Source organism: Seriola dumerili, unplaced genomic scaffold, assembly GCF_002260705.1.
Source record: "Seriola dumerili isolate Sdu_G_001 unplaced genomic scaffold, Sdu_1.0 BDQW01000129.1, whole genome shotgun sequence".
In the NCBI taxonomy this organism is placed as follows: domain Eukaryota; kingdom Metazoa; phylum Chordata; class Actinopteri; order Carangiformes; family Carangidae; genus Seriola; species Seriola dumerili.
In genome coordinates, this window is record NW_019174384.1 from 546,143 (window position 1) to 570,992 (window position 24,850).

The following is a 24,850-nucleotide window of genomic DNA, read 5'->3' on the forward strand; positions in this document are numbered from 1 at the left end:
GTTTGTAATAAATTAAACAACTGAAGAAAAAAAAAAATCCAGGCTTGGAACACAGCCTCTCTCAACAGTTCGCGTTATTGATAACCTACACCTGAATATTTTTTAATTATCCCCCCAAAAATTTGCCAAACTCAATCACAGGCACAACAACACCAGAGATGCAAAAACTGCAGCTTTAAGAAAAGTGTTTTCGCACCAAGCATGTGATACAGCATCAATCCTTTTGACTCCAGCACTGATACTCATAACAGGACTTTGTATTGGTGATGTTGTAACTAAGCATCATTTGCCAAACCAACGGCTGGAACAAGTTCAGTCCATTTTTAAATGGGTATCCAACGCTGCAGCTGATTCACACCAAAAGGAAAAAAGACCCGTCTCCGACTAGCACCAGTGTATACTCACATTTCAGGCATTTTTGTAGCAAACCGCAGAAGGCCCCTGTGGTGGCTGAGCAAACGAGATGCCTAAATACTCTTCCACCTGCCGCTCTGCAGCCTTCCACCCCTGTCCTCACACAATGCCAGTTTTTAGAGTCACTACAGGTCAACAACTCTCTGACACGAAGAGGCCCAGAGTGTTTTCAGCTCCACTTTCAAAATCCTAAACGTATGTATTAGCAGATCTGTGCGGAGATGTTCTAGTTTGAGTTTCATGTACCTGCCTGCTTGAGCACAGAAACACTACAGGAGAAGGTTTCCCACAGCAGCTGCTTCAGAGTCACATTCACCAGTATCTGTATTGTTATACAGAAACAGGAAGTACAACTGCAGCAGTGTTGACTCAGAAACAATCTTCAACCTCTCTCCCAAACATCTGCACGTTTCACCGCCAAAGAACAAACTACATACCTACCGTTTATGGAGAACAGGTTGATTTAAGCAAATAGCATGAAAGCAGGAAGTACTTTTTCCCTCTTTGTGCAGACTGCCCTCTGAACCGAGTCCTTAAAGGGGAACACAACCTTTTAAAAATCCATATATGGTATTTCTAGATATTCTCAGTTGCCTTTCTTGTGCAAACCTAAATCCTTTAAGACGGTAATGAGGGGTTGAGTAAAACACTCGCAGTTGTGGAAGCGGATTTTAGAAGAATTTTATTGGCACAGTTATAGCAGCAATGTGTTCTTGTTTATTTTCAACAATGGTCCCATAACAGTTTGTTTTCTATTCGGCTTCGGCTATCAGTAACCTTTACTTAAGAGAAATACTATGGACAAAATCTAAAACACGACGCTTTGAGCTCAGTTGAAGTGATTGTCAGTACAATTGCATAAAGTGCATATGCACACAACGTAAAGAAAGTGAAACCGAGTATATTCTAAATCACCAGATCTGCTGTGTTTGCTGCTCTGTAGCTACATTCTTAGTGGTTTAGTCTGAAGATACTTGCTGTTTATAAATAGATGCAGTAATGTATGGTTATGATTATGATTCAGGGCCTTAAGGTGATGATGAACTTTAAAATAAAATATATTACAATGCTTTAAAATGGTAACACAACTGTACCCAGTGCTCAGTGTTGTAGCATGTTGTTACGTTGCAAATTGTGATGTTGGCAAAAAAAAAAAAAAAAGAAAAAAAAAGAAGTAATATATTGAAATACTGTACTTCTCTGCCTTTTTACAGATAAATATGTTAAATACATTCTACTGAAGTATTTTCAAAGGACAGCATTAACAGTCACAAAGCGGATTTAAAAGAGACAAATTCTGGCCAGTATTGCACACCAGTTTTCAGCCGCCAAAACTCTGCCAACACCATAGCAGGAATATTAGAACATCCACTTGTCAGAGGACCAGTTCCAAGGACTCCACGCCTCAGTAGAAAGCGGGGTTCGTATGCTCGATGACACAGCGCCGGCAGTGGCGTCTGACAAACCGCAGAGCCTCTGGCGACACCTCGCAGTCCTGCACGTTGAGAAGCTGCAGCTCGCAGCAGTTGGCGGCGAGAGCTTTGAGTCCTCTGCCCGTTACGCTCTCGCAGGCTCTGAGACTCACTCGCCTCAGGCCTTGGCAGTACATAGCCAGCTGCTCCAGCCCGCTGTCGGACACCAGCGGGCATTTACCCACATCCAGAGACTTGAGTTTGGGGCAGCTCCTGGCCAAGTGGCTCAGGCCGTGGTCTGTCAGCCCCTCACAGCCCCTTGCGTTCAAGTAGCGCAGTCTCGGGCAGTAGCGAGCCACGTAGCGCATGCCCACGTCTGTAATGCGGGTGCAGTGGGCTACGCTCAGGTAGCGCAGGCAGCCCTCCAGTCGGGCGACTTCCCGCAGGCCGAAGTCCCCTACCAAGCGGCAGTCACTGAGACTAAGCTCCCTTATTGAAGGGCAGTGGAGAGCCAGGTGGCGCAAGGCTTCGTCTGTCAGTCTGGTGCAGCGGCGCAAATACAGATGCGTCAGGCGGGGGCAGTGGGAGGCGATAGTTCGCAAGCCCTCGTCCTCGAGGGAAAAGCAGTCGGTCATGTCTAGGTAGTGAATGGAAATCTGCTGGCCGTGCAGAGTGGACAGCTGGAGTGAGGCCTCCTGGGTAAGGCTGATACATGTCACCTTGGAGCAGCCTGGGGGAGGAGGAAGGAAAGGTCGTCAGCTCAAGATGATTTAGAAACGAAAGGATAAGTTTACAAATGTTCAAGTCTGTCTTTAAACAGCAAACCAGGTGTCCATACGAACACTGAAATCTTCCTGGCCTTATGTGTGCCTCTAATGTCCACACTCCTTGCTCTCCAGATGTTTAGCTGAAGCTAAGTTGAGGCTTTAGCACTGTTTGCCAAAGTTACAGCCTTTTTCAGTATCTGTCCAACTCAGGAAGGAAACACTGCCTGTGTTAATTTCTTACTAAAAGAGACTGTAACTGTAAGATAGATAAATAGATAGATAGATAAATAGATAGATAGATAGATAGATAGATAGATAGATAGATAGATAAAAGCCTGATATTAGCTTCAGATAAACTTTAGAAAAGCTAAACTGTGGATTTTGTCCCCTGATACTTTCAACAGAAGGATGTTGAGGAGGCTGATTTAAGTCATCGTCGGCCACTAGAGGGCACCAGAGTAAAACCTGCTGTGTCTGGCTACGTGCTTGAAGCATGAAAACATTTTGAGAGCAAGCAACTCCAAGAAAACCAAAACCTGTGGTCGTTCATCAGGATAAAAATCAAAGGCTGATGTCCTTCTTAGTTACAAAACAGATTTGATTTCATTATTTTTGGCCTTTCAAATAAAAACCGCAACTTTTTCAAAAGACCTATTTTTGCAACAAAGGGCTTACTTCCTGGTGCTAATGGTGCAGGCATCGCTCTGCCACCGGAGCCCTGTCCAAGTCAATGTTATTTGTGTCACTTCCTTAATGAAAGCAGCAGACCAGCCCTCTTACTCATGTTGAGGTAAGTTCTGCTTTCAGCTAAAGAAAGTCTTTCTTCTCCCACATGGGAGCTTAAGGTTGGCAGAGCTTCTCCCCGCTCCTCTAATGATTTTACCAGCTTTAGAAGAAATGAGACTGGGGAGGGCTGAGAGGAGGGATTCTTTGAGGTAAATCCACACGTGCGTGATGTAAGGTAGCAGCCACTCCTCAATAAGACTGCATAAACCTGCCTTTAGCCACCAATGAAAGACGGATCTTACAGAATATGACATGTAAGAAATGCTTCCTTTCTTTTTACCTGAGAGGTTCAGGTGTTCCAGGTTGGGGCAGCGGGACACCACCTCAAACACAGCCTCATTAGAGATGTTATAACAGCCAGCGACCTCCAGGCGACGGAGCTCCGGGCAGCACTGAGCCACCACGTGCAGCCCCCGGTCGGTGAGCCTCTTGCAGCCGTTCACCACCACCGTCTCCAGGGTCAGACACACGTTGGGGGTGTCCTGGCACAGCCGGTGGGTCAGGACCCTGATGGCGCGGTCAGCGTGGAGCAGCTCCCCCGTCAGCCGGACGGTGCCCCACAGCCTCGGATCCCACGCCAGGTTGTACCAGCGGCGGCACACGCGGGCGCAGCGGCACAGCTGATTGGTGGGGAGGTGGGAGAAGATCTGCAGAAGGGTGTGGTCGGGGAGGAGGTCGATGGGGGCGTGGTGGTGGGTTTTTGACTGGCGGGAGCGAGTGTGAGTGCCGGGCTGGGGGTGGACCACGGCGACCGTCTCGGCGGGGGCAGAGGAGGACGACGAGGAGTTGGTCTCATGGCCGTTGCTGGAGAGGGCGGGTGAGGAGAGAGAGGAGGACTTGGACGGGAGAATCAGACCGGGGCTGGGGGTGCTCAGAGTCCTGGTGCTGGAGTCTAAACCTGAAGAGAAGGAGGAGAAAGAGAGAAAGAGAAAAGAGAGAGAGAGACAAAGAGAGTTAATGCCTGAAGTCAGTAATAAAAACTTTTTTTTTTAAATGACAGTGATTCCCACTTTTTTTCTGTCCTGTGACCCTTTGAACCCGACGGACGTCTGCTCGTCCCGTCACATGTTGCACACGTCAGATTTTCACAAACAGACTTTGTGTTTCAAAAATCTGAAGCTTCGGAGTCTGATCTAATCCTGGTTCGTCGAGTGTGAGGCCCAGAAGCTTTCTGAGCTACAGGCCCGGTTCCACTGTGATCTCTAAGCAGTGTTGAGACTTTTACTGCGATCTCTACGACTTTCTCAGAACAATAACTGCTGCAAATACTGAGAACCTTTTTTTTTTTGCTCAATTTCCAAATCTGGCCAATCGGAAGCCAAGATCAGCGTCGTCCTGTTTCCACTTCTGTTAATGGAAAAATCCACTCTCAGATACATTGTTTAATATCATCAATCTGTGACATGAAGTGCATTCCAAGAATAATTTTGCAATGAATACTGTAACCTGACTCATGCACTTATATTTCCACAAGTAATTTCCTCCACTTCTTAGAATGACTTCTGACAACTAAAAACAGTCCTTCAGTGACTGTATTTAAATGTGTGGGTTTCACAGAATGGGGGGGGGGGGCGCTCATGGTGACGCTGCTGGTAAGACCGAGAGTAAGTGTTTCCATGCAATAAAAAACTAGCTTAGCATCTTAAAGAGATACTACTAGATTTAGTTTGCAACTCAGCAAAGTTTGGGGACTTGCAAGAGACAGAAATCAAGACTTTTAGACCAGGCAATTTACATTTCATTGCCCTGAAAGGCAAGTGAATTTTTTATTTTTTTTTTACCTAGATAATTTTTCTAATTTTATTTTTTTTATCTGTGGAAACAAAAACATTTTTTTTTTTTTTTTTTTTTGGGAAAAAAAAAAATTTTTTTTTTTTTTTTTTTTTTTTGCGGCAAGTGTAAAAAATATTTTGAGTTTTTTGAAAAATAATTCTGGCAAAAAAAATAAAACAAATAATAAATAAAAAATAATAATAAAAATCACTTTCCTTTCAGGGCTTCTCGTAGAAAATGCTCGATATTAATCACTTACATTAATTCCATGAATCTTTGCTGCATCTGTGCTAGAAATGAGATGATGTCACATTATATTTGACAGTTATTTATGGAAGGAAGAAGAAAAATACACAAAAAAGGCCACAAAAAGAAGTGCAGGGACCGTGGTGATGGTGCCATAGCCACAGCAGCTTTTATCATCAGTGAGAGGGAGTTTCCATCGGTCTCGTTATCATGTTTTTGGGGGTGTTTGGGGGAAAAAATGTGTCACGTTTATCTTCCAGGCGTTTGGGCAGCAGTCACAGGGCCTCTTCATCGAATGAACTCTGCAGCTTCAAAGCGAGCAGCTGAGGAGTCCGGTGCCGGGGCTAACAATGTACGGTTAGCCCTGTGTAAACACTGAGGCCCTCCCGACAGATGTGCGCTGATTGCCGACCATTGGCTGAAGACGCAGCTGTGAGAAGCGGTGGCTGGATCCCATCACTGTGGCGTGAGAGGACGGAGCCTCAGCCTTCACTGGATGAAGCGTTGGATCTGATTCCCGGGGTCGACCCATCACACTGGGACACTGAGTGCTCTCCTCTGATGCTATCTGTGTCCCGCGAACCCCCCCCCCTCAAAAAAATAAAACCAGTTCTTGAGGAGTTCATTTGGATTGATAGTCATCACTAAAAGCATTTCAAGTAGTCACGCGTATGATGTCACTTACAGCTGTCAAACTGTGAGTTCATAGGCTTTATGAGGTCTTATCATCTTTCAAAATAAAAGCATCCTGTTTTGAGACAGTAATAGTTCCGCGATGATACCGGAAAATTCTCTCGAGTGAATCGTACTCACAAAACACACTTACAGATGTGTCGGAAGGAATTGTGAAAGGCGATAAATTGTGGTCAAAGATTTTCACCTGACCATGTGGCATTAATGTCACACCTTTCCAAGAACCGAGGAACCTTTATGGGAACTCAGGAACCTATACAGAACCACTAACAAAAACACCACCACAAGAACCTGTTGAGGAACCTCACTTGCCTTTTACAGGAGGAATCTACTTCCAGTGTTGGTTTCTGGGCTGCAGTTCCCACATCGGTTCCTACAGTCGACACTTGAACCAATTCATCACCGACGAGAACTTTCCTAGGAACTCAGGAGCTTTACCTGCATCTCGACCGCAGGAACATTGTTCCAGTGGTTCCTGGATCTTGTCCAATCTTGGTTTTTAAGGGCTGAACTGGATTTTTAATTCCTGATTTTGTTCCATATTTCGAGAAATACTTGCAATTTAAAAGCCTGAGTCAACTTCAGGGTTTATTATCAGCTTGCATGGTTGTATTTTAATACATTATATTGTCATCTGGACTTTTGCAACCTGCGATTTCCATATTAACAGTGTATTAACTTACATTTCTAGTTGCAGTCATGTAGATTGAACCGTAATTGAATTGTGTTGGCTTCGGGGGCCAACAGGCAGCTGCTTCTACACAAGCGTATGTCAACATCTGCATGACAAATTGACAGCATCCTGCCTGTCATGTGGATTTGTGTGCTGAGACAGACAGCTGGGCAGCGACACCGTCCTTTTCCTTGCGGCCGTCCTGCAGGATCTGTATTCCAGACCTTCGGCTCAGTCCGCCTCTGATGACATCCACAGGCTCATCCTCCCGGGAACATGTCCTCCGATTCGCAGCTACTTTAAAAACGGCCTCCTGTGTGCCCTAAAAGTCTCACTCGCGTCCAAACTCGAGCAAAAATAAGGAAAGGCCGCTCGTCCAAGACGCAGCGAATCTGCAGCAAAACACATTTTATTCAGCTTTCGTGAGGTTGTGGGATTTAATCGTTCTTGTGGGAAACGATTGACCTCAGGTTTAATGCATCACATTCTTGTGGGTGGTCCGTCTATGATTAGTTCAACTATAAATGTGTAGGGTTCATTTCCTTGAGGTCATCTAGCTTATCTTGGCCCGCGTTACTCTCATTTGGATTTCTCTCATGATAATGCATTTTTTTTTTTTTTTTTTTTTTAGCTTAATACAAAGGATTTTATGGTCTGAGGCCATTATAAACACCTCATCTATTTCAAATTTCACACACCTGTGCAAATATGCCATGACAGTAGTGCTCCTTGGGTTTTTATGTTTATTCAAGTACATTATAAATATTGCAAGATTCCTGAGTTAATACCTAGTGTTTGTAGATTTATCCAACATGGCTGGAACCACACACTATGTGACGTAGAGCTATACAAACAAGTGGAAATCAGTATATTTCTGGCATCTGGTGCATGCAACTCCATTTTATTTAAGAAAAAAGATGATGTAACGGTTTTAAATTATGGCCAAAAGTCACTAATCAGCGATCAATCCTGCAGCATCACAACAACAACAACAAAAAAAAAAGGTTTACACAAGCGCCGCGTTGCCAAAATCACAACATCCAGCAGAAGATCAGATTTTCCACAGAGTGCAGGCGTGACACAGACACACTTCTTGAGTCATTAGTTTTGATGGATGAATGAGGTCCGAGCTATCATGCCACTGGCCAAGGAGACGTTTCCAAATTGCGTAATTACATGTGTCGCTGATCAACAGAGTGATCCAAGCCGTGGAGAAAAACAGTGCTACTACTTAAGACTACATCCAGTCACCCCCCCCCCCCCCCCCTCCCCCCCCCCCCCCCCCCCCCCCCCCCCCGGAAACCAGGACACACTGTCACACAGCTGGTGGGGAAAGTTAAATGAAGACAGATTCACAGACGCTTAGTTAAGGTGGATTTTGGATAAAGATAAGACGTGGATCACTCTGAGGACATCCAGGTGTTATCTATCTTGTTTCTGGCTGCATGAGACGTCTGTTTATCCAATCACAATTAACGACTGCTTGACAATAAGCAATGAGGAAGTTGTTGACAACGATCTTACGAGTGAAATATTCGCAATATTACTATTATAGTAAAGCTGCCTATCCCCTTAAAAATCAAACAAAAACAGTTTTCAACTCTATTGTTCAGCCTGGAAGCTGAGTCTTGACCCTGACCTCACTCAAGCTCCAGTGACTACATTTTAATGGAACTTTCACGAGTAAGAAAACCTTGAGTCAGGATTGTTAATGTCAAAAAACCCCCCCCCAAAAAACGAAGTTTTCTAGGATTAATAATGAAATTCAGGCTCAATTTATAAGCCATCGTGGATGAGAAGTCCTAGAAGTGCTATGAAATCATAAGAGCTACCGAGCTTGCATGTCGCCATGGCAACTAAGCAAACTTTATCCGCTAATAAGGACCATCTGATGCAAGTGAAAGCTCCATACAAAAAAAAAGCTAGTAAGTGGACCTCGGGTTAGGACTGTTGGGAACTGTGGGCCACTTCAGAGCAATTTTACCTGCAGCTCCAAACTCCAAAGCATGAAAAGAATTCACTTTTCTTTAAGTACTAGTTCCTGCTGAAAACTGAGCAAAGTGAAGCAGAGGTGTTGTGTTTTATATCTCCGTATCACCGTGAACCTATCATTAACCGAACAAATACCGTACAGCTGTTAAACGTCTCTCGGAGGCACGGCGAGAGCAGATGGTGGAAGACTCAGCTTGGTTTAGGAAATCAGAGGAGAAACAGTGGAACATCTGGTCTTTGCTCTGGACAAAGAACAACAAGAGCAGTGGTGAAATGAAAGAGAAACTCATGCATTTTGAATGCGCATATAGCCACAGCAAGGCATACTTGGCTGAAATCATTTGCCACTAATACCCAAATCTAAGCTGATCCGCAGCAGCGCCGCAGCAGGATCCCATTAACATCAGCTACGGCCTGACTTCTGAGACACATCTGGATCGTGCTTTGATACCAGAAGTTTAACGTAAATCAATTGGAGTGATCACTGGATAGACAAGTTGCCTGCCTGCCTAATGAAGAAGTGTTGTGTGAATGTTCGGTGTTATGTCGCCTTAATGACAAAGACCTGATGAATTAAAAAAAATAAAAGAAATAAAAAGTAACGCACAAAAACAGATTTTTAAGGGGAAGCAAAAGAAAATAGAGAAAAGAAAGAGGGAAGATAAATTGGCAAAAGCGCCTGCAGACTTTAGCAGAGACAGAGACAAGTGCACAGGCAGGGTCAACCCAGACTTTGACGCAGTCTGGTCATAAAGTAAAGCTACAGGGATTCCTCTCAGGATCTTGCAGTGCTGTGAAGCTCTGCTAAGACCCTGTCTGGAGCTTGTAGGATTATTACCGCTGCATCTGGCAGGACAGACCAATCCATTACCTCAATGCCATTAGGCCTGTGACATGTTCCCCCGCTCTGCACTGTGACTCCTCTCCGCCAAGAGATGCTCATTTTCTTCCCATGAGTCAGAGAGTCAAATCCGGAATCAACACAGAAATGAGGGGGAAGTGTTAAAGGTGAAGTATCAGCTAATAAAATAAAAAAAAAAAAAACAACAACCAGGCAGTGGGGATTTGACTGAAAGAGAATCAGAAACACAATTGATTTATCAGCGATAAACGGTTACGTGGAAGGGAAACATCTGACAGAGAGAGAGAGAGAGAGAGAGAGAGAGAGAGAACTCCAGGGATAAAAAACATCTGGGTCTGTCTCAGGTTTTATTGAATACATGGAAGTTGATATTACCGTACAGTGTGGCGGCTGGGCTATCAGCAAAGCCTTCACTACAGGAAGGTCTTGCGTCACAACACAACCCAGAAAGACAATAGGGGCCTGCTGGTTCCTTTACAATGTGCACACTCGGACAGGAAACAGACTCCTTAGCTCCACACAACCCCCACACAACTGCTCTACTTCTGGACTGCAGAGACTCTCACACTCACTCAGTCCACGAGATTCTTTTTTCTTTTTCTTTTTCTTTTTTTTTTGAAGCTCGCGCAGCAACAGATCTGACTCATGCATTCGCCAGGAACTATAACACTCTTTCCCCACATCACGACTAATTTCCTTGTGGGAGTTTTCCGCCTCTTAAAGCCCTCCTGTCTGCTCGGAAGACACAAAAACGTCTCCACACTCTGCCCTCGTCACTTTATAAATCCTCAGCTGAGGAGGACAGCAGACGCTCCGATATCCTAAAGGCAAATTTAAAAGGTGGAGTCGCTCAAAAACGAGCCTTTTGCATTTGTCCATTCATTACAGCACAAAATTTCCAGGATGGAGATGACAGTTAAGGCTCCACGAGCAATTTTGGCATCAGTCAAAATTGATCTGACCTTTGGCAAATTACTGAAAATTCAAGATGATGTCATCTTTTTTTTTTTTTTGTCAAGTTGTTAAATCAAGATGTCAAAGATGGGACGAATCATGTGCATGAGGTGCCTCGCTGTACAGTTTATCCTTTTTGGCAGTGGTGTGTGAGAAGGGTTAGAGTGTGGAGTGACAGTCATGTTGAATGACTGAGGGTAACACACACACACACACACACACACAAGCACACGCACACGCACAGCACCAAGATGAACTGCACATCAGAAAGGAATGGAAAAGTAAGCGCTGGCCCAAACGGTTGATTTGGTTGTGATGAGGAGCAAATGTAATGATCTCATGTGGTTAAAGCAACAGAACAAGAGAAGTGCTGGAACTCTTGCAGTTATAAACTCCTGACAGAAAAGGGTTCACTTTAACTCCAGAGGGAGGTTATAATTTTGTCATATACGTTAGAAGTGCAGTTTATAGAGGGACGAGTGCGGGACCGTCATGGCAGCTACACATGATGACTCTAAAACTCCAGCAACGCTTCCACTGCAGCATGCAAAAGAAAAAGAAATGTATAAAACAAGTGACTTTAGGCCCAACCCATCATTGCAGAGAAGCCCCATTGGCAGATATGTATGTGTTTGGATATGATGCATGATGAGGGCCACAAGCCGAAACGCATCAGTCTAATAACAAAGTTCTCCTGTTTACTTTAAGTGTTGCCGGAGTTTCGACCTCCTTAGACATTTTTCCTTCCTCTGTGCACGTTGGGAGCAGGCGAAGTTGTGCCAGAAACCTTACACCAGCTGCACATCACAGTCCTCTCACCAGGCTACCCGTTTCCCCCAGCTTCTTGTTGTTATGCTAAGCTAAACGGCTGCAGGTACTCGTCTTCATATTTAGGATATTTCATCTCATCGAATTTTCAACAAGAAGGTGAACAAGTGTATTTCTTAAAATGTCAAACTGTTCCTTTAATAGAAGATCCTTTTGTGTCTTTGTCATTTTAATTTTAATTCAATTAAAATCAGAGTTATATGTCTATATATATAATAAAATATTTTTTCCCTTTTATGAACATTCATACAACTAGTTATCGAGGACCTGAGTCATCAAAAAGGTTTTAACAGCAGCCAAAACAAATGTTTCCTCTTTCTACTGCAGTTAAAGTCAAACTTGCTCTATATGAAAAGAGCCAAGTTATACACAACCACAAATGTTCTTAAAATAATATGACTAAGTGTACAGCCATGCTAGCAGCTGTATGAGGCTGCATGCTACACGCTAACGGCAGGAGGTTCACGGGCTCAACATGACGGTGCTCGATGGAAAGTGAAAGGATCAACAAAGTTACGACAGCTCAGATTAATGTGTGTACCAAACTGCGTGGCAACAGTTGTTGAGATGTTTCAGCTTGGACCAAAGGTGTCGACTGACACTGACATCCCCCAGAGTCATACCGTTATAGCATGGCTAAAAAGAGCGGGTTGCTCTTTAAAGACATGGTTCTATAAAACAGAACTGATAGAACCGAGACTCCCTGAGGAACAACATCCGCAGAGAAATTTTCCTCTCATTTTTGTACCATTGCAGCTTCAGCCACAACTGACACTTCCCTCGTTACGTAATGAAGCAAACCACAGTATGCAAAGAGGGGAGGGGGGAAGTCCAATGTGTCGGTTCAGCCTGTCCTCTATAGTGTGGTCGTACTGCCACATAAAAGCCCCGAAAAACCCAGGTGTGTCACAGTGAAAACATTAACCGGCGAGCCAAAATCTTACAGGAAGCAGGAGTGTGTGTGTGTTTTTTTTTTTTTTCCCCGGCCCCGGTGGCACCTTTCCCAACTCCTGTCAAACAACGCTGCTGTAGTAGAACTGAAAAATGTGACCCTGTGCATTGAAAACAACGAGGCCAGCGCTTCCTCTCTCTGAGACAGAGGACGAGAAGAACCTGGGCAGTAATCAGAGAAGAGTTATGAGATGGAGAGCTCAGCTTTCTGACCCCCTCCCACCCCCCCCACCACCCCCAAACTCCTTTAGTAAACTGCTTTCACTTGTTTTCTTTTTTCTTTCACCGCCTTGTTCTGCGCTTTTTCTTTTTTTTTTTTTTTCTTTTGCTGAGATTTCCTGGCTCTCTGAGAAGCGGTAGAAAGGAAGGGGGAGGAGCGAGGACAGCTGATGGAGAAAATCTGGGGGAAATAGCATTGGCATTCTTTACTTCTCTGTCTTCTCTCTTTACGTAGACAATTTCCAACGAGGATTAGAAGTAAACCGCTGATATTTCTCATTACAATTGCTACAGGCTTGTTGAAAAAAAAAAAAAAGTCCTAAAATAACTGCAGGCTGCTGCTCTGTGTCCCGAGTCAAAGCGGTGAAAAGGGACAGATTCTTTTTTTCCAGCAGTGCGGCCTGCAGTTTATGAGCAGAAACTTCTCGAGGCTGTGAATTTATGTGCATAGAACCAAGAACAATCTCCGACATTATTTCCCCTAATCCTCCATAAGATAGCCAATCACCTGCCAAACATTTCCCCCCCTGAAACAGATGTCTCTTCATCTAAACAAACGCCTCCTGCCTGTTTGAGAACTTCCAACGCAGCTGTAGCGCAGCAGAACAAATGCAGCATTAAGTTTCGCCGAGGCCTCAGAAAGATAAATTTGTCACACCAGCTCCAAGTTTGCCCTGAGTTGTTTAGCTCAGAAGAAATGCTGCGGTAATGACTACAGATGAATGATAAAAAATTTTTTTTAAAAAGTTATATTTACAACTCAAAAGTGGAGGAGAACAGCTTAAATCTTCTCTCTGCAAAGGGGGAAAATGTCCCGGCAATGACACGCACAAACACCTCACTGCAGCCTCTTTCATGTTTGGCACGGCGAGGATCAACAGTGAAACACTATATATCCGGTTGAGTAAACACAAGTAAATGGGTCATCGGCGTGCGAGGTCTCGTTTGCAGATGAAGTGTGAGGGATTTGTTGCCCTTGGGAGGGCAAAAATATTAACATGATGGAGACAGGGGGGGGTTTTCTGGTGGGGCTGTTTAGACTGGACAGCTGACCCTCACACCGTCTTCATGGACAGCGATGTGGGAATTCTGGGAACGCAAAGCGATTAATATTGGGAGTATTTATTGTTAGAATTAATGTGTGTCCTTTCGGGAACGCCCTGCTGTAGCCCATAGCTCGTTTGTGCAGCAAGTTATTGCGATGATGTGGCGTTTTGTTGCTAGGCGACACCTAGTGGTCGTGGTAACTATGACAGGAGCGAAGGGAAAAAGTGTCGGTGACGTACAAAGAGAGACAAAGTGCGTGTTGGGAGGAGGTTGTGGTGGATGGATGGGTCAAACAAAACACAGGAGAGCGGCGTCCGATTCCCATGCGAAACCTTATATCGTAACCATGACGACAAAGACCGTCTAATGTTGAGGAAGCACTTTTTTTTTTTTTTTTTTAACCGAAAACACGATCTTTTCCAAAACCTGACCAAGCCGTGACTGTTATTACAGTAACCACTGGCGACAACGGTAGGTTGTAGTATCGTAACCATGACAACCGAGGTCCGGTGCGGCGAGCTTCTCAAATGTGAGGATTTGCTGCTTCTTCCCTTTTCATATATGATAGTAAATGAAAAATCTTTAGCTTTCAGACTGTTTTAAATGTTTTTTTTCCCCACAGATTCTTAAACATTTGATGGATTAAATAATTAATCAGCTGTATATGAAATAATCAGCAGATTAATTGACAGTGGAAATAATTGTTGTAATTAGTTCCAGCTCCAGTCTGTTTCTGCAGAGCTACAGAGCCGCAATGACTTTATGCAAATACAAAATATAATCTAAAGAATGCAGTGTGTCTGATAAGCATATAGAGAACTGCATATAGATCAGGGCATGTTTACAGTGTAATCGTTTACTACAGCGTTGGGGCGGGGGCGGGGGGGGTGGAACAGAAGGACAGAGCGAGCTTTTCCCCCCGTCACCGCTATCACTGTTTGGTTGGTCCTCGCCGCACAGAGAGGAAGGCGTCATGTTCATTGTTCCCACCGTCGCCTCCTGCGCCTCTGCTACCTTCCTGGTGCCATTATAAAAAACGTGTGACGGAGCCGTCCCCAAAAAGCATGGCCGCTTCGACGTGTTACTACACTAGTGGCTAAAGCTTTGGCACAAGCTCCGACTGATACAGCGGGATCAAAAACGGCCCCTCGAGAGTTACAACACACAGGCTGAGCGTCTCAGGGTGCTGTTAGTTCTGCTCCGGCCATGTCTGAGCCACATTCCTAAGGTACCCTGAGTTCGGCGGTGCCAAAGCAAACCCTTGAGGCCCAGACAGGGTCACAGCGTAACCCCTGCTGGGAGATACTCAATTTCATCCCACAAGAAGGATTTACTGTCCAGGACTGTGCCTTTCAGTCTGCAGCTAATAAGCAACTCAACTGGGTCAGGCCACCACAAGCCCGTCTAAATAATAAATGAAAACAGAGACACGTTGCAAAAACTTGCCAGATGACTGCCCAGCACAGTTTGTTTTTCAGGACCAGAATGAGTGTAACTTCCTAATGTTGATTTTGCGGCGATAGATGTTGGAGCAGTGAAAGGAAGACAAGGCGATGGCCTACTTTCCATCCTGCATACTGACATCAGGGCCCGGACAATAACTCAATGTTACGGTTTATTGACTTTGAAGCCACTAAGTCTGGAATCGTGAGGTGAATACAGCATCTCTCGGATTCTTCCGATGGCACAGGTTTTTGTTTTGAGGAAGAAGGAAAAAAAAAACAGAGCGAAACATTCCTGGAACTGGTGCCGTCTCCAGCCATTCACCGCCAGTGTCTCTGGTTTGGATCTTACACGTATGTATTTTTTTTTTTTGGAAAGAAGAAATAACACAGTTCTTCTTTTACTAATGAAAAATTGAATCCACAAGAATAAAATCCACTCTTGCTCGCCTGGTACGACCTGATGACTATGATGGTGTTCGTTAATGTTGCTGCTTGTGCCGCTGTGTTTTAAGCATTTATCATTATATCTATATATAAGTTACTAAAGTGGCTTTAAAGTGACAGTGAAACAGAAGTTCTTTAGCTTCTGTAATGTGACAGTTTTACAAGTTAAACAGAAATTGTGGGTGAAAGTCCTACAGCGATAATATGATCATTTTGGGTTTTAATTTTAACAAAGTTCTCATGTCAAAATGAACGATTTTGAGAAGATTGTAATAAAAAAGTTTTAAAAAATTAATTTTAAGTTGTATTTTATGAGTGTAAATACCTAATAATTCTGATTTTGCCTCATCTGATGGAGAAAAGTCTTATTTTTATTCAGATTAGAATTGCATCAAGTTAAATTAATAACGAAAAGAAGTGGTTTGTTCTTCAGCGTTAAAGAAAATTTAGTTTTAATTTGCCGTTTTTACTGGTAATCATGCAACATGTGCAGCTAAGTAAAAACATTAAATATGAATCATGTCACTTGGAGAAACCCTGGAGATGATCTTTTTCTTGTGTGTTTTGTTTTTTAATATTGTTAATGACTAACTAACTAACTACCTAACTAACCTTATTAATGGCGTGACATCACTGCAGCATGAGGAAACTGTAGGCCCTAACATGAATACTCCCAGTGTGTGGTGGGGAAACAGCCCAGACTGCTTCCTGATTAGTTTAGTGGACCACAGGACGAGGTGGGCAAGGACTATATGATCTGCCACTGCGTGTGTGAGTGTGTGAGTGTGTGAGTGTGTGTGTGTGTGTATTTGTGTGTGTGCACGTGTGTGTCTATGCTTTTTTAAGGAGGGGGGATTTGACTGTGGCCATGGTGGTTCCAGACCATGTAATTACTCCCACTTAGCATGGAGAAAAAAATAACAATTTCAGTCATAACACAGGAGGGAAATTATGGTTGGGAAGCCACTGGCCATGAACTATACTCTTGTCTATATATTTCTATCTTCACAGGTTGTTCTCCAAGTGGACACATTCAGGACAATTATCGATTTCCCCAAAAATACTCTGGGTGCACGTCCAGCGGTTCTTCAATGGACAGATCCAAGTGAGTCAGCATTTCCAGTGAAGCCGAGTGAAGTAACGGTAATCAGCCTTGTCCGCAGAGCACGGTGCATTCCACTCTTTATTCGTCGAGGTTAATCAGTAAATTAACCGCGCTAAAATAAACTAATTGACACACATCTTGCGTGAAACCAAAAGAGCATCAGATGACTCGTGAGGAGTTTTTTGTTTTTTTTTTCCTCTGTCTCTCTCTCTCTCTCTCTCTCTCTGAGAAACACCTTGAAATCTTGAAGCTGAGGGACAGTTATAAACACAGGCTGTAGCTGCTATTTGTTTTCTTGTGGGCAGCTCCAAGCCACAAGAATACTACATTCATCATGCCACAGCAAATTTATGATTGGTGATGACAATGCACGAGAGGATCAGGGTGAGTGTGTGTGTTTGTGTGTGTGTGTGTATGTGTGTGCATGAGCGTGCAAAACATTCGGTGACTCACCGGTCAACTCAGAGGGAGAGGGACCGTGGCACGAAGGGAGACGGGCCGTATCTATGGGGGCAGGGGGGTTGATAAGGTCTTTGATCAATAACAATGACTCAGTGTTTACTTCACCGGGTTCTGAGGTTTCATTTTCACCGTGTGACTCAATCTCTTTCGATATTTCCTGCCCAGTGGAAGTTAAACACACGGAGATAATGAAGTGCAAGATGCTTTATATTGTCATGTACCTTTTTAGTGATAAGTGACATTAGCCAAGATATATTTAGAAGGGGCTGCAAAGCTGATGAAAACAGGTCTGCTAGTTTACATTAACGCAGACAGTTCTGTGAGAGTGATCGGTGATTTAGCGCGTTCAGTGTCTCGATCGTTAAATACCCACGTCTACTGCAAGAGTCAGGATCTTTTTGACCGGAGGAAAAGGGGGTTAAAGTTAGCTGCTAGCTAGTGAACAGAGTGGAGCATTCAAGCGGCTAAACAGCTCCAGATCAAAATGAACACTTAGCCATGTCAACTTTATGAGTGGATATGGCCCCAGTGGAGTTTTCTTGTAAACAAAAAAACAAACAAAAGGGGGCCAACACATGTAAATATTTACTAATACATAGTTTTTTGTTTTTCTCAAAGATTAAAGGAAAAATATGATGGTTAAGTTTATTTATTTAAAAAAAATAAAAAATAAATCATGAGTATACAAATGTTTTTCATCCAAAAAGATTTAAGACAGTTGAGACATAGCACCTGGGGTTGAAATACTTTCATTTTCTCAGCTGATAAAAACAACTGCCAGTTTGTTAAAGACGCATGAGAGGGATCCACGTTTGGAGACAGGTGCTGACAGGAGGCTTCAGAAGGCATCCGTCAGCTGCAAAGTGTTTCTGAAGCATTACAGTGAGCCGCACAGTTTACATTCATAACACATACACTCCTGACAAAGAGGAGCGGCTCCCTGCGTTAACTTGCTGCCAGGGTTGGACGAGCGCCTGGGCCGGCAGGAGGCTGGGGAAGGCGAGAGGGAGCCAGAGAGCTGCATGGAGAGGAGCAAGAAGGGAGCATGAGCAGAAGGTGAAGCTCTCCTCCTCCTCCTCCTCCTCCTCTCGCCTTCCTATCTCCAGCACATGCACCTCCTTTCCCCTCCCTCCCTCCCTCCCTCCTTGGCAATGCTTTGAGCCTGATACGACCACAGTTTAGATAAGCATTCTTCTACAATGAGAAGCCAGAAGTGGGTTTTCTTTTCTTTCTTTTTTTTTTCTTCTTCTAAAACAAAGCCCGAAAAAATGCCTTTGCTTTCTGGGTTCTGATGGGAGCCGTGAGTTTGTTTTCAATTTAGGGTTATCCCAGGAACACACAGGTTTCTCTCCAAAAATAGGCAGCGCTGAAAGTGGATGAGGAGGAGAAAAAGAGAGGGGCGGGAGGAGGAACAGAAGAAGAAGAAGAAGAAGAAGAAGAAGAAGAAGAAGAAGAAGAGGAGGGTAAAGGAGAAGGGAGGGGAGTTTGGTTAATGAGCACCAGATGCCTTACCTTCGGTGGTAGCCACATTCTTTGGAGCTTTAGTTGGTGTGTGATCTGTGCTCGAACTTATGTCAGAAGAGATGCTTGAGCTCCCTTTACCTGCAGGGGGAAACGGGAAAGAAAAACAAGATTGCTGGGACATCGAACGGCAACTTTAAGATGACTTGTGTTGCATCACTTTTTACCGTCATATATACAGAATGTTAGCTGAAAAAAACATTAATCTTGTCACATAAAAACATAAAAACGCACTTTTTGTTTTGATGCTTAAACGCTGAAGAGCGTCTGTCTGAGATAAAGCGGAATGGGCGCTTTCACGACGGTAAGAAGGCAAGAAGTGTATGGGATTATAAAGCCCATCAGTCTCTGCTTTCATGACTTTTATGTTCCTCAATTTTGGATGAATGGTTGGCCTTGGCACATGCACAAAGTCTCTGCTGGTTCGTTTGAGTAAGTGAAGAATAAAAGTCTCTCAAAATCCCCTTTCAGCCTTCACGTCCTTGGAGGAAACACTCCTGCACAAGATACGAGCAATCACTCTATTTAATGAGTGATAAATTTCATGTATCATCGGCATACGTCTCAGCTTGTAAGTGCCACATCAAAGTGCTTTTCATGACGTTTACATGAATATAAGAACCGCTCCTTTGTTTGCATTATTGGACTGAGAAGTCGGACTTCTCCACAGTCACACACAGGAGAGCCACATTTCAAAGACATATTCTTTTCGATGCCTCTCTGAATGCCTCTGCTGCCGGAGAGCGACGGGCTCGACTGCCATGGTGACTGCAGGCAGCCCCGTGGAGCAGTTGTTTATGGCATTTTATTCCTCTGTCAGTTCATAAATGCAGCTTTGTGGCTTTCCTGAGACTTAAGTATGAGCCTTTCACCAGGCACGACAGGGCCGGAGAGGTATTCCCAAACAGTCACACCCACATGCGCATCAAGTGCAGCCACCTAAACAGACCGGACAGCTCCTGAAATAAGCAGTAAATATGAAAGCTCGTGCAACTTGTGCACGGCCACACCAAAGGCACATACGAAGCAATAATATAAAACCAGCGCGGCTCATATTGAATGAGTATGAATGACATTTTGTGGTGACATCACCGAGCCGACACATCTGCTATTGCTCCTTGAAATGACTCAGACCACTTTTCTAATATCTGAGCCCGAAAGCTGGGTCAAGTCGAGCGAGTATATTTTAATATCTAGCTGGTTACGGGATTTCTGTCCCGGGCGCGAGGATCTCTGCGGGGCTGTTTGCTTGACGCATTTTGGATCTTTCATGGAAAAAACAAGTTTCAGAAAAGCTCCTGCTTCCTGTCTTATTGCTTATATAATGTGTTGGTGGAGGGCTGCTGCATAGTTGTGACCAGTGTGTAATTAATTGTGGAATCACACTTGAAAACAGATGTGGACCGATTGACCGCAGAATTCAGCACTTGTAAATAAGCCACTGGCCTGAGACACTGTGAGGATGATGATACCTTGAATACTACGCAATATTTCCTTTCGTGAAATACATACTGTATATTGTATCTGTGCTGTACACTGTACATAATCTATAAAGTTATAATCCCTTGTGATTGTCATGAAATCAAGTGATGTCATCAGTGATGGCACCTACGCATGAGCGATTTGAATGGGAGCAACTGCAGCTGCAACAATAAATCAATTAGTCGATCAAGATAAAACTATTTGGTGACTAATTTGACAGTTGATTAATAGTTTTAAGAAACAATTTTCTCTATAATTCCAGCTTCTCCAGTGTCAATAGCTGCTGGTTTACTCTATGATTGTAAACTGAATATCTTTGGGTGTTGGTCAGAAAAAAATATTTGACTTTTGGAAATTGCGATGGACGTTTTTTCAATATTTACTGATCAGAAAATCATCAACAGTAATAGTCAGTAATGTATAAACAGTAGTTGCTGCACTAAAAACAATCTGAGATTGTTTGGTTGCACTGTAAACAGATACACCAGTTCCTGTGCTGTTGTATCTCTGACAGAGAAGAGCGATGTGAACGGGGGGAGTGAGGATTAAAGTGGAATTGATGCTTCAGAAAACTGGCTGAGATACATTATATACTGTATATATAACAGCCATGTTGCGGTGAAGTACCAGAAAATGCAACAACCTCTCATCTGATGCTCATAATTCTTACATTTTGACTGCTAAATTGTTAATTATAAAACATATCAAAGCTTTTCTGTACTCCAAAATCTCTTCACGCGTCTCTGCACTTTCAACCAGAAACTGTAAAGCTAAGACGAATGTTTTCAATCTCAAACTCATCAAATTAATCCTAGTGAGCACACTAAAGATGTTTTCACTGGGGGGAGTTTGACATCATCCCCCTAACATCTGGTGATGTCACATTAACAAAAAGCACAAAAGACTGAGTAGTTCTACTTTAGTTTAATGAGAGTAATGTGTGTCTTTGTCAAGTGCTAATTGCATAGTAAGGTATAACAGTGACCATGTGAGCCACTGGCAGTGACTATTGTGCAGCAAGAATAAAGTCTGCACAGTCTTTGTCATATTTCTCCCAGACAGGTGATTTGATTTTGGGTTTTGTGATATAATCTGTCCGTGTACCTCAACGGGCTGGATTCCTAGGTGGAGCTGGAGGTCCACATGTTATTTTTAACATCATGAGATCCAATCTTTTCTCTGCACTTATTGACTTAGGAAGAGAGCACATTGGAATGTTATTTATACAAACATTTCTGCTCCGGAGACAGAAATGATGTGTTCGGTGCAGCCGGGCCACAGTTTCTTCTGAATAACTAATGCCGAAAGATTACATCTTAGATGAAGAAGATAGTGGGCGAGAGGGGTGGAGAGAGGACAGAAGGGGTACTATGAAGGGTAATAGGCTTTGTTCTTGTTGCCTATAGCAGTGAGGGTGAGTTTGATTTTCCTGCTGAGTTGGTATTCCGGGATCATTGATGCCATGTTTGGAGATTTTTATCAATATTGTGGTACTAGAGTGAACAGATCCAGATTTTGGTCGTCATAACATCATTAGAAAAATGGCTAATATTGTCTTCCCCTGGGTTTCAGCTTCTAGCTGAGTGAGGCGGACAGTGCAGTGAATGCTCTCCCTGCTTGGCCATAATCATCACGTTATCAATTACTTTTTTTGGGGGCTGTAATCGAATATTGGCACATTATTGATATGGAGGTAACAAGCATCTGGAAACTGGCACCAGAGGAATTTGTATTTTCCTTCTGATCAGAGTGAGTTAACCTGTCCTCTCAGAGACCCTCGGCTCTTTCGCTCCGCCCACTGACAACATCCAGCAATCAGCTGCGGGAGAGACACCGAACATCACAAACACTTACTGAACAAAACCGGTCACCTTTAGGTGCAGCCTGAAAGAAACCACCTCATGGGGAGGGGGGTTAACATGAGGGGGAGGGTGTGGGGGGGGGGGGGTTGCTGCTAACACTTGTTAGCGTGTTGTTCATCATTGCAGGTATTTTACATCTTTTCAACGTGTCTCTAAAGCAAACACAGTCAGATACACAGTGATCATATGGCACTGAGGTGTACGTGTGTGTGTGTACACAAAATGGCCCCCAAATCAAACAATAGTAGGATAAGATATTGTGGACAAAAATCTCAGGAATTGGCTCTTATCAAGATAAGAATGACTAAGTGCCCACAGACCTAAACACTAGTCCTTTGACCCACCTCCACTAAACCTGCAGAAACCTTTTCTTTTCTTACTCTTTTTCTTTAAAACAAAACAAAAACATACAAGCTATAAATTAGGCTACAAGGTGCTGCCTGTTGAACCTGCCAAGTCAGCTGTTGTATGACTGATTAAAGTGACTATTACAGACTGAAGATATCTCCTCTGTTACTGACTTCAACTCAAAAAGCCTGACACTTGTGTCAAATAAGTTTTTGGACATGTTGCCTCATACAGTTTTATTATAGCACAATGTAAACTGCCTTTAACTGCAGATAAATAGACAATTAAAAGTTAAATTGTGGGTAAAAACATATTAGAGTGCCTGGAATTAAAGTTTTTCAACTTTTATGTTGTATATTATAGTTCTTTTTGTTTAAAAAAGAAAAAGAAAAAAAGGGGGGGCTTACAATATGACCACCAGATGTCTCCCTATATCTTAAGGGTTGAATATAAAACGTTGCACATCTTTAAAAGTATTTTAAAAAGTACGCAATTAACAGTCAGAAGTCGCTACGAGCTCCGTAACAGCACACACACACACACACACACACTTCAGGGTTGGGACGGGTTTTTGGAGTTGGGTGTTAAAAAAGTTTAAACTTCACTCAAGATAAGAGAAGACTCACTGTGAGAAAGTCAAAGATATAGAGGGAATGTGCTAGTTTTAAGCTAGCTAACTGATGAGTAGAGTCAACCTTCAAGGAAGCTACACACCAATATAAACTGCACATTGTTTCCTATTTTTAGTTTAGCAGGACTCAAATGAGAAACTGTCGTAAATGACGGTAAAGTAAAAGCCTCTTTTATTTTTTAGCGTGGAGGGTTTTGTTGTTTTTTTCAAAGGGGGGGAACGGTTGATACAAACTCGTTCTTCAAAAGGAGAATTCAAATAAAAAAGAAAGTAGTAATTTTCAGCACTTACCCTCGCTTCCATACTGTTTTCCATTGTTCGCACCCATTTTAAAGAATACATAATCTACGCGCAAAACTCGGGGGGGTTGTCAAAAGGAGTTAAATTCCAGAGAAAAAAAGGACAGTCTTTCCATAAAAGATATGCTAGACAGTCAAGAGCTTCTTTTTTTTTTGTGCAGGGCCGCTAGCTCTGACTCCAAATAGTTAATCCAGATGTTGAACAGAGGACGCCTCAGCATTACGCAAACCTAGAATCCAGACTTGAGCTTCCAGCGGTGCAGACTTTCTATATCTGAACATCCACAGACACAGCTATACAGAGTTATTCACACACACACACACACTCACACACACACAAAAGTCCTAGTTCGAGGAGTTTTTTTTTGTTGTTGGGGGGGTGGGGGGGGGACTTTGAGAAGTGCCCTAAATGGTAAGCAGCTGTTTATCAGGCGGAGTGCGGGCAATCACAGCGGCCAGACAAAGTTTGTGAGGACGCGCAGCTCTCCTCCACTGGATCTGGATTTAAAGAGACCGCAGACCAAGGAGGGAGATGTGGACGTTTTAAAAAAAGATAAGGCAAAAAAGACAGGCCCGAGACTGCGCCTCAGAGACAGTGGTGGAAACCCAACACATGACGACACATGGCAGTCAGAAGCAGTCATAATCCCAATCAGTTATTTCCCATTATTATATTTTAAAGTGTGAAGTCATCACATGTATATTTGACCAGATTCATCCCCCACCGATCAGAACTGAGGACACATAAGCTCTCATATATTCAGAGCATAAAGGCCTGCTGACAGGAGGGAATGGTTCAACCACACATGTTGGGGGTGTTTCTATAATTAACAGTCATACAGGTCATTGGATACCAAAGAAGTAAACACCGGTCACAACCAGTTGTCAGCTGTTGACAGTCGACTCAATATTCAAAATACATGTTAAATTCTTTTCTAAATGCACCCAGCCAATGGAGCTGCAGGCGGCTCAACATGGAGGGTAAATAGGGGTGTTTATTCTATAATGAAGGTGCATGACGGAGGTTTACGTGGGCACATTTTGATGGCAGAATATTTGCTAGTATACAGACTACTAGTCATATTTGTGCTGTAGCGGTAGACCCGTCTTGGCTGGCACCCAGGAAAAGCAGAATTGTGTGCGCAGGGTGCTCGGTGGTAATCAGGAGATTTGTTACCGTGGAATTTCCATTCCACAGAGGTATTCAACTCCCACACTTTCACACCAAATGTCATTTATTCATTGTGCAAAACTTTATTTTCTCTCTCAAAAGGAAAAAGTGACTAAGAGTGCTTAAACGCTGCTAGACTAATTATGTTGATCAGGCCGACACAATCGAGCCACATCCTTCATGTTGTTCAAGCATCCAGCAGAGTTACTCTTTTATTATTTTTAAAATGAAGTGCGTTGATGGCTACTTTATTATTATTATTATTATTATGAGCTATCAAGAATGCATTGTGTACTTTAACAATGTCTGATTGGCTCACACGGCACCAATCAAAGGGGCTCTTGGCTGTCGGAGAGAGGTCAAATGCCAAACCTCAAACCTTTACAGCCAGCAATCTCTGCCACACTGGAATGCATAGTAAAGAAGCACTTGAGCGTTCTGCAGGAGATGGAGGAGATCATAC

At 43.4% G+C, this 24,850-nt stretch overlaps 1 protein-coding gene across 1 annotated transcript; it reads right to left on the reverse strand.

Annotated features, from left to right (window-relative positions):
- Window positions 1-1,084: 1,084 nt before the first annotated feature.
- Window positions 1,085-23,312, reverse strand: fbxl7 (F-box and leucine rich repeat protein 7). The gene is made up of 4 exons (XM_022748787.1): window positions 23,209-23,312; window positions 18,586-18,675; window positions 3,660-4,277; window positions 1,085-2,556 (listed from the first exon to the last, which is right to left on the reverse strand). Exons 1-4 carry the CDS (start codon window positions 23,243-23,245, stop codon window positions 1,820-1,822), a joined length of 1,482 nt encoding a protein of 493 aa, XP_022604508.1. The 5' UTR covers window positions 23,246-23,312; the 3' UTR covers window positions 1,085-1,819.
- Window positions 23,313-24,850: the final 1,538 nt, after the last annotated feature.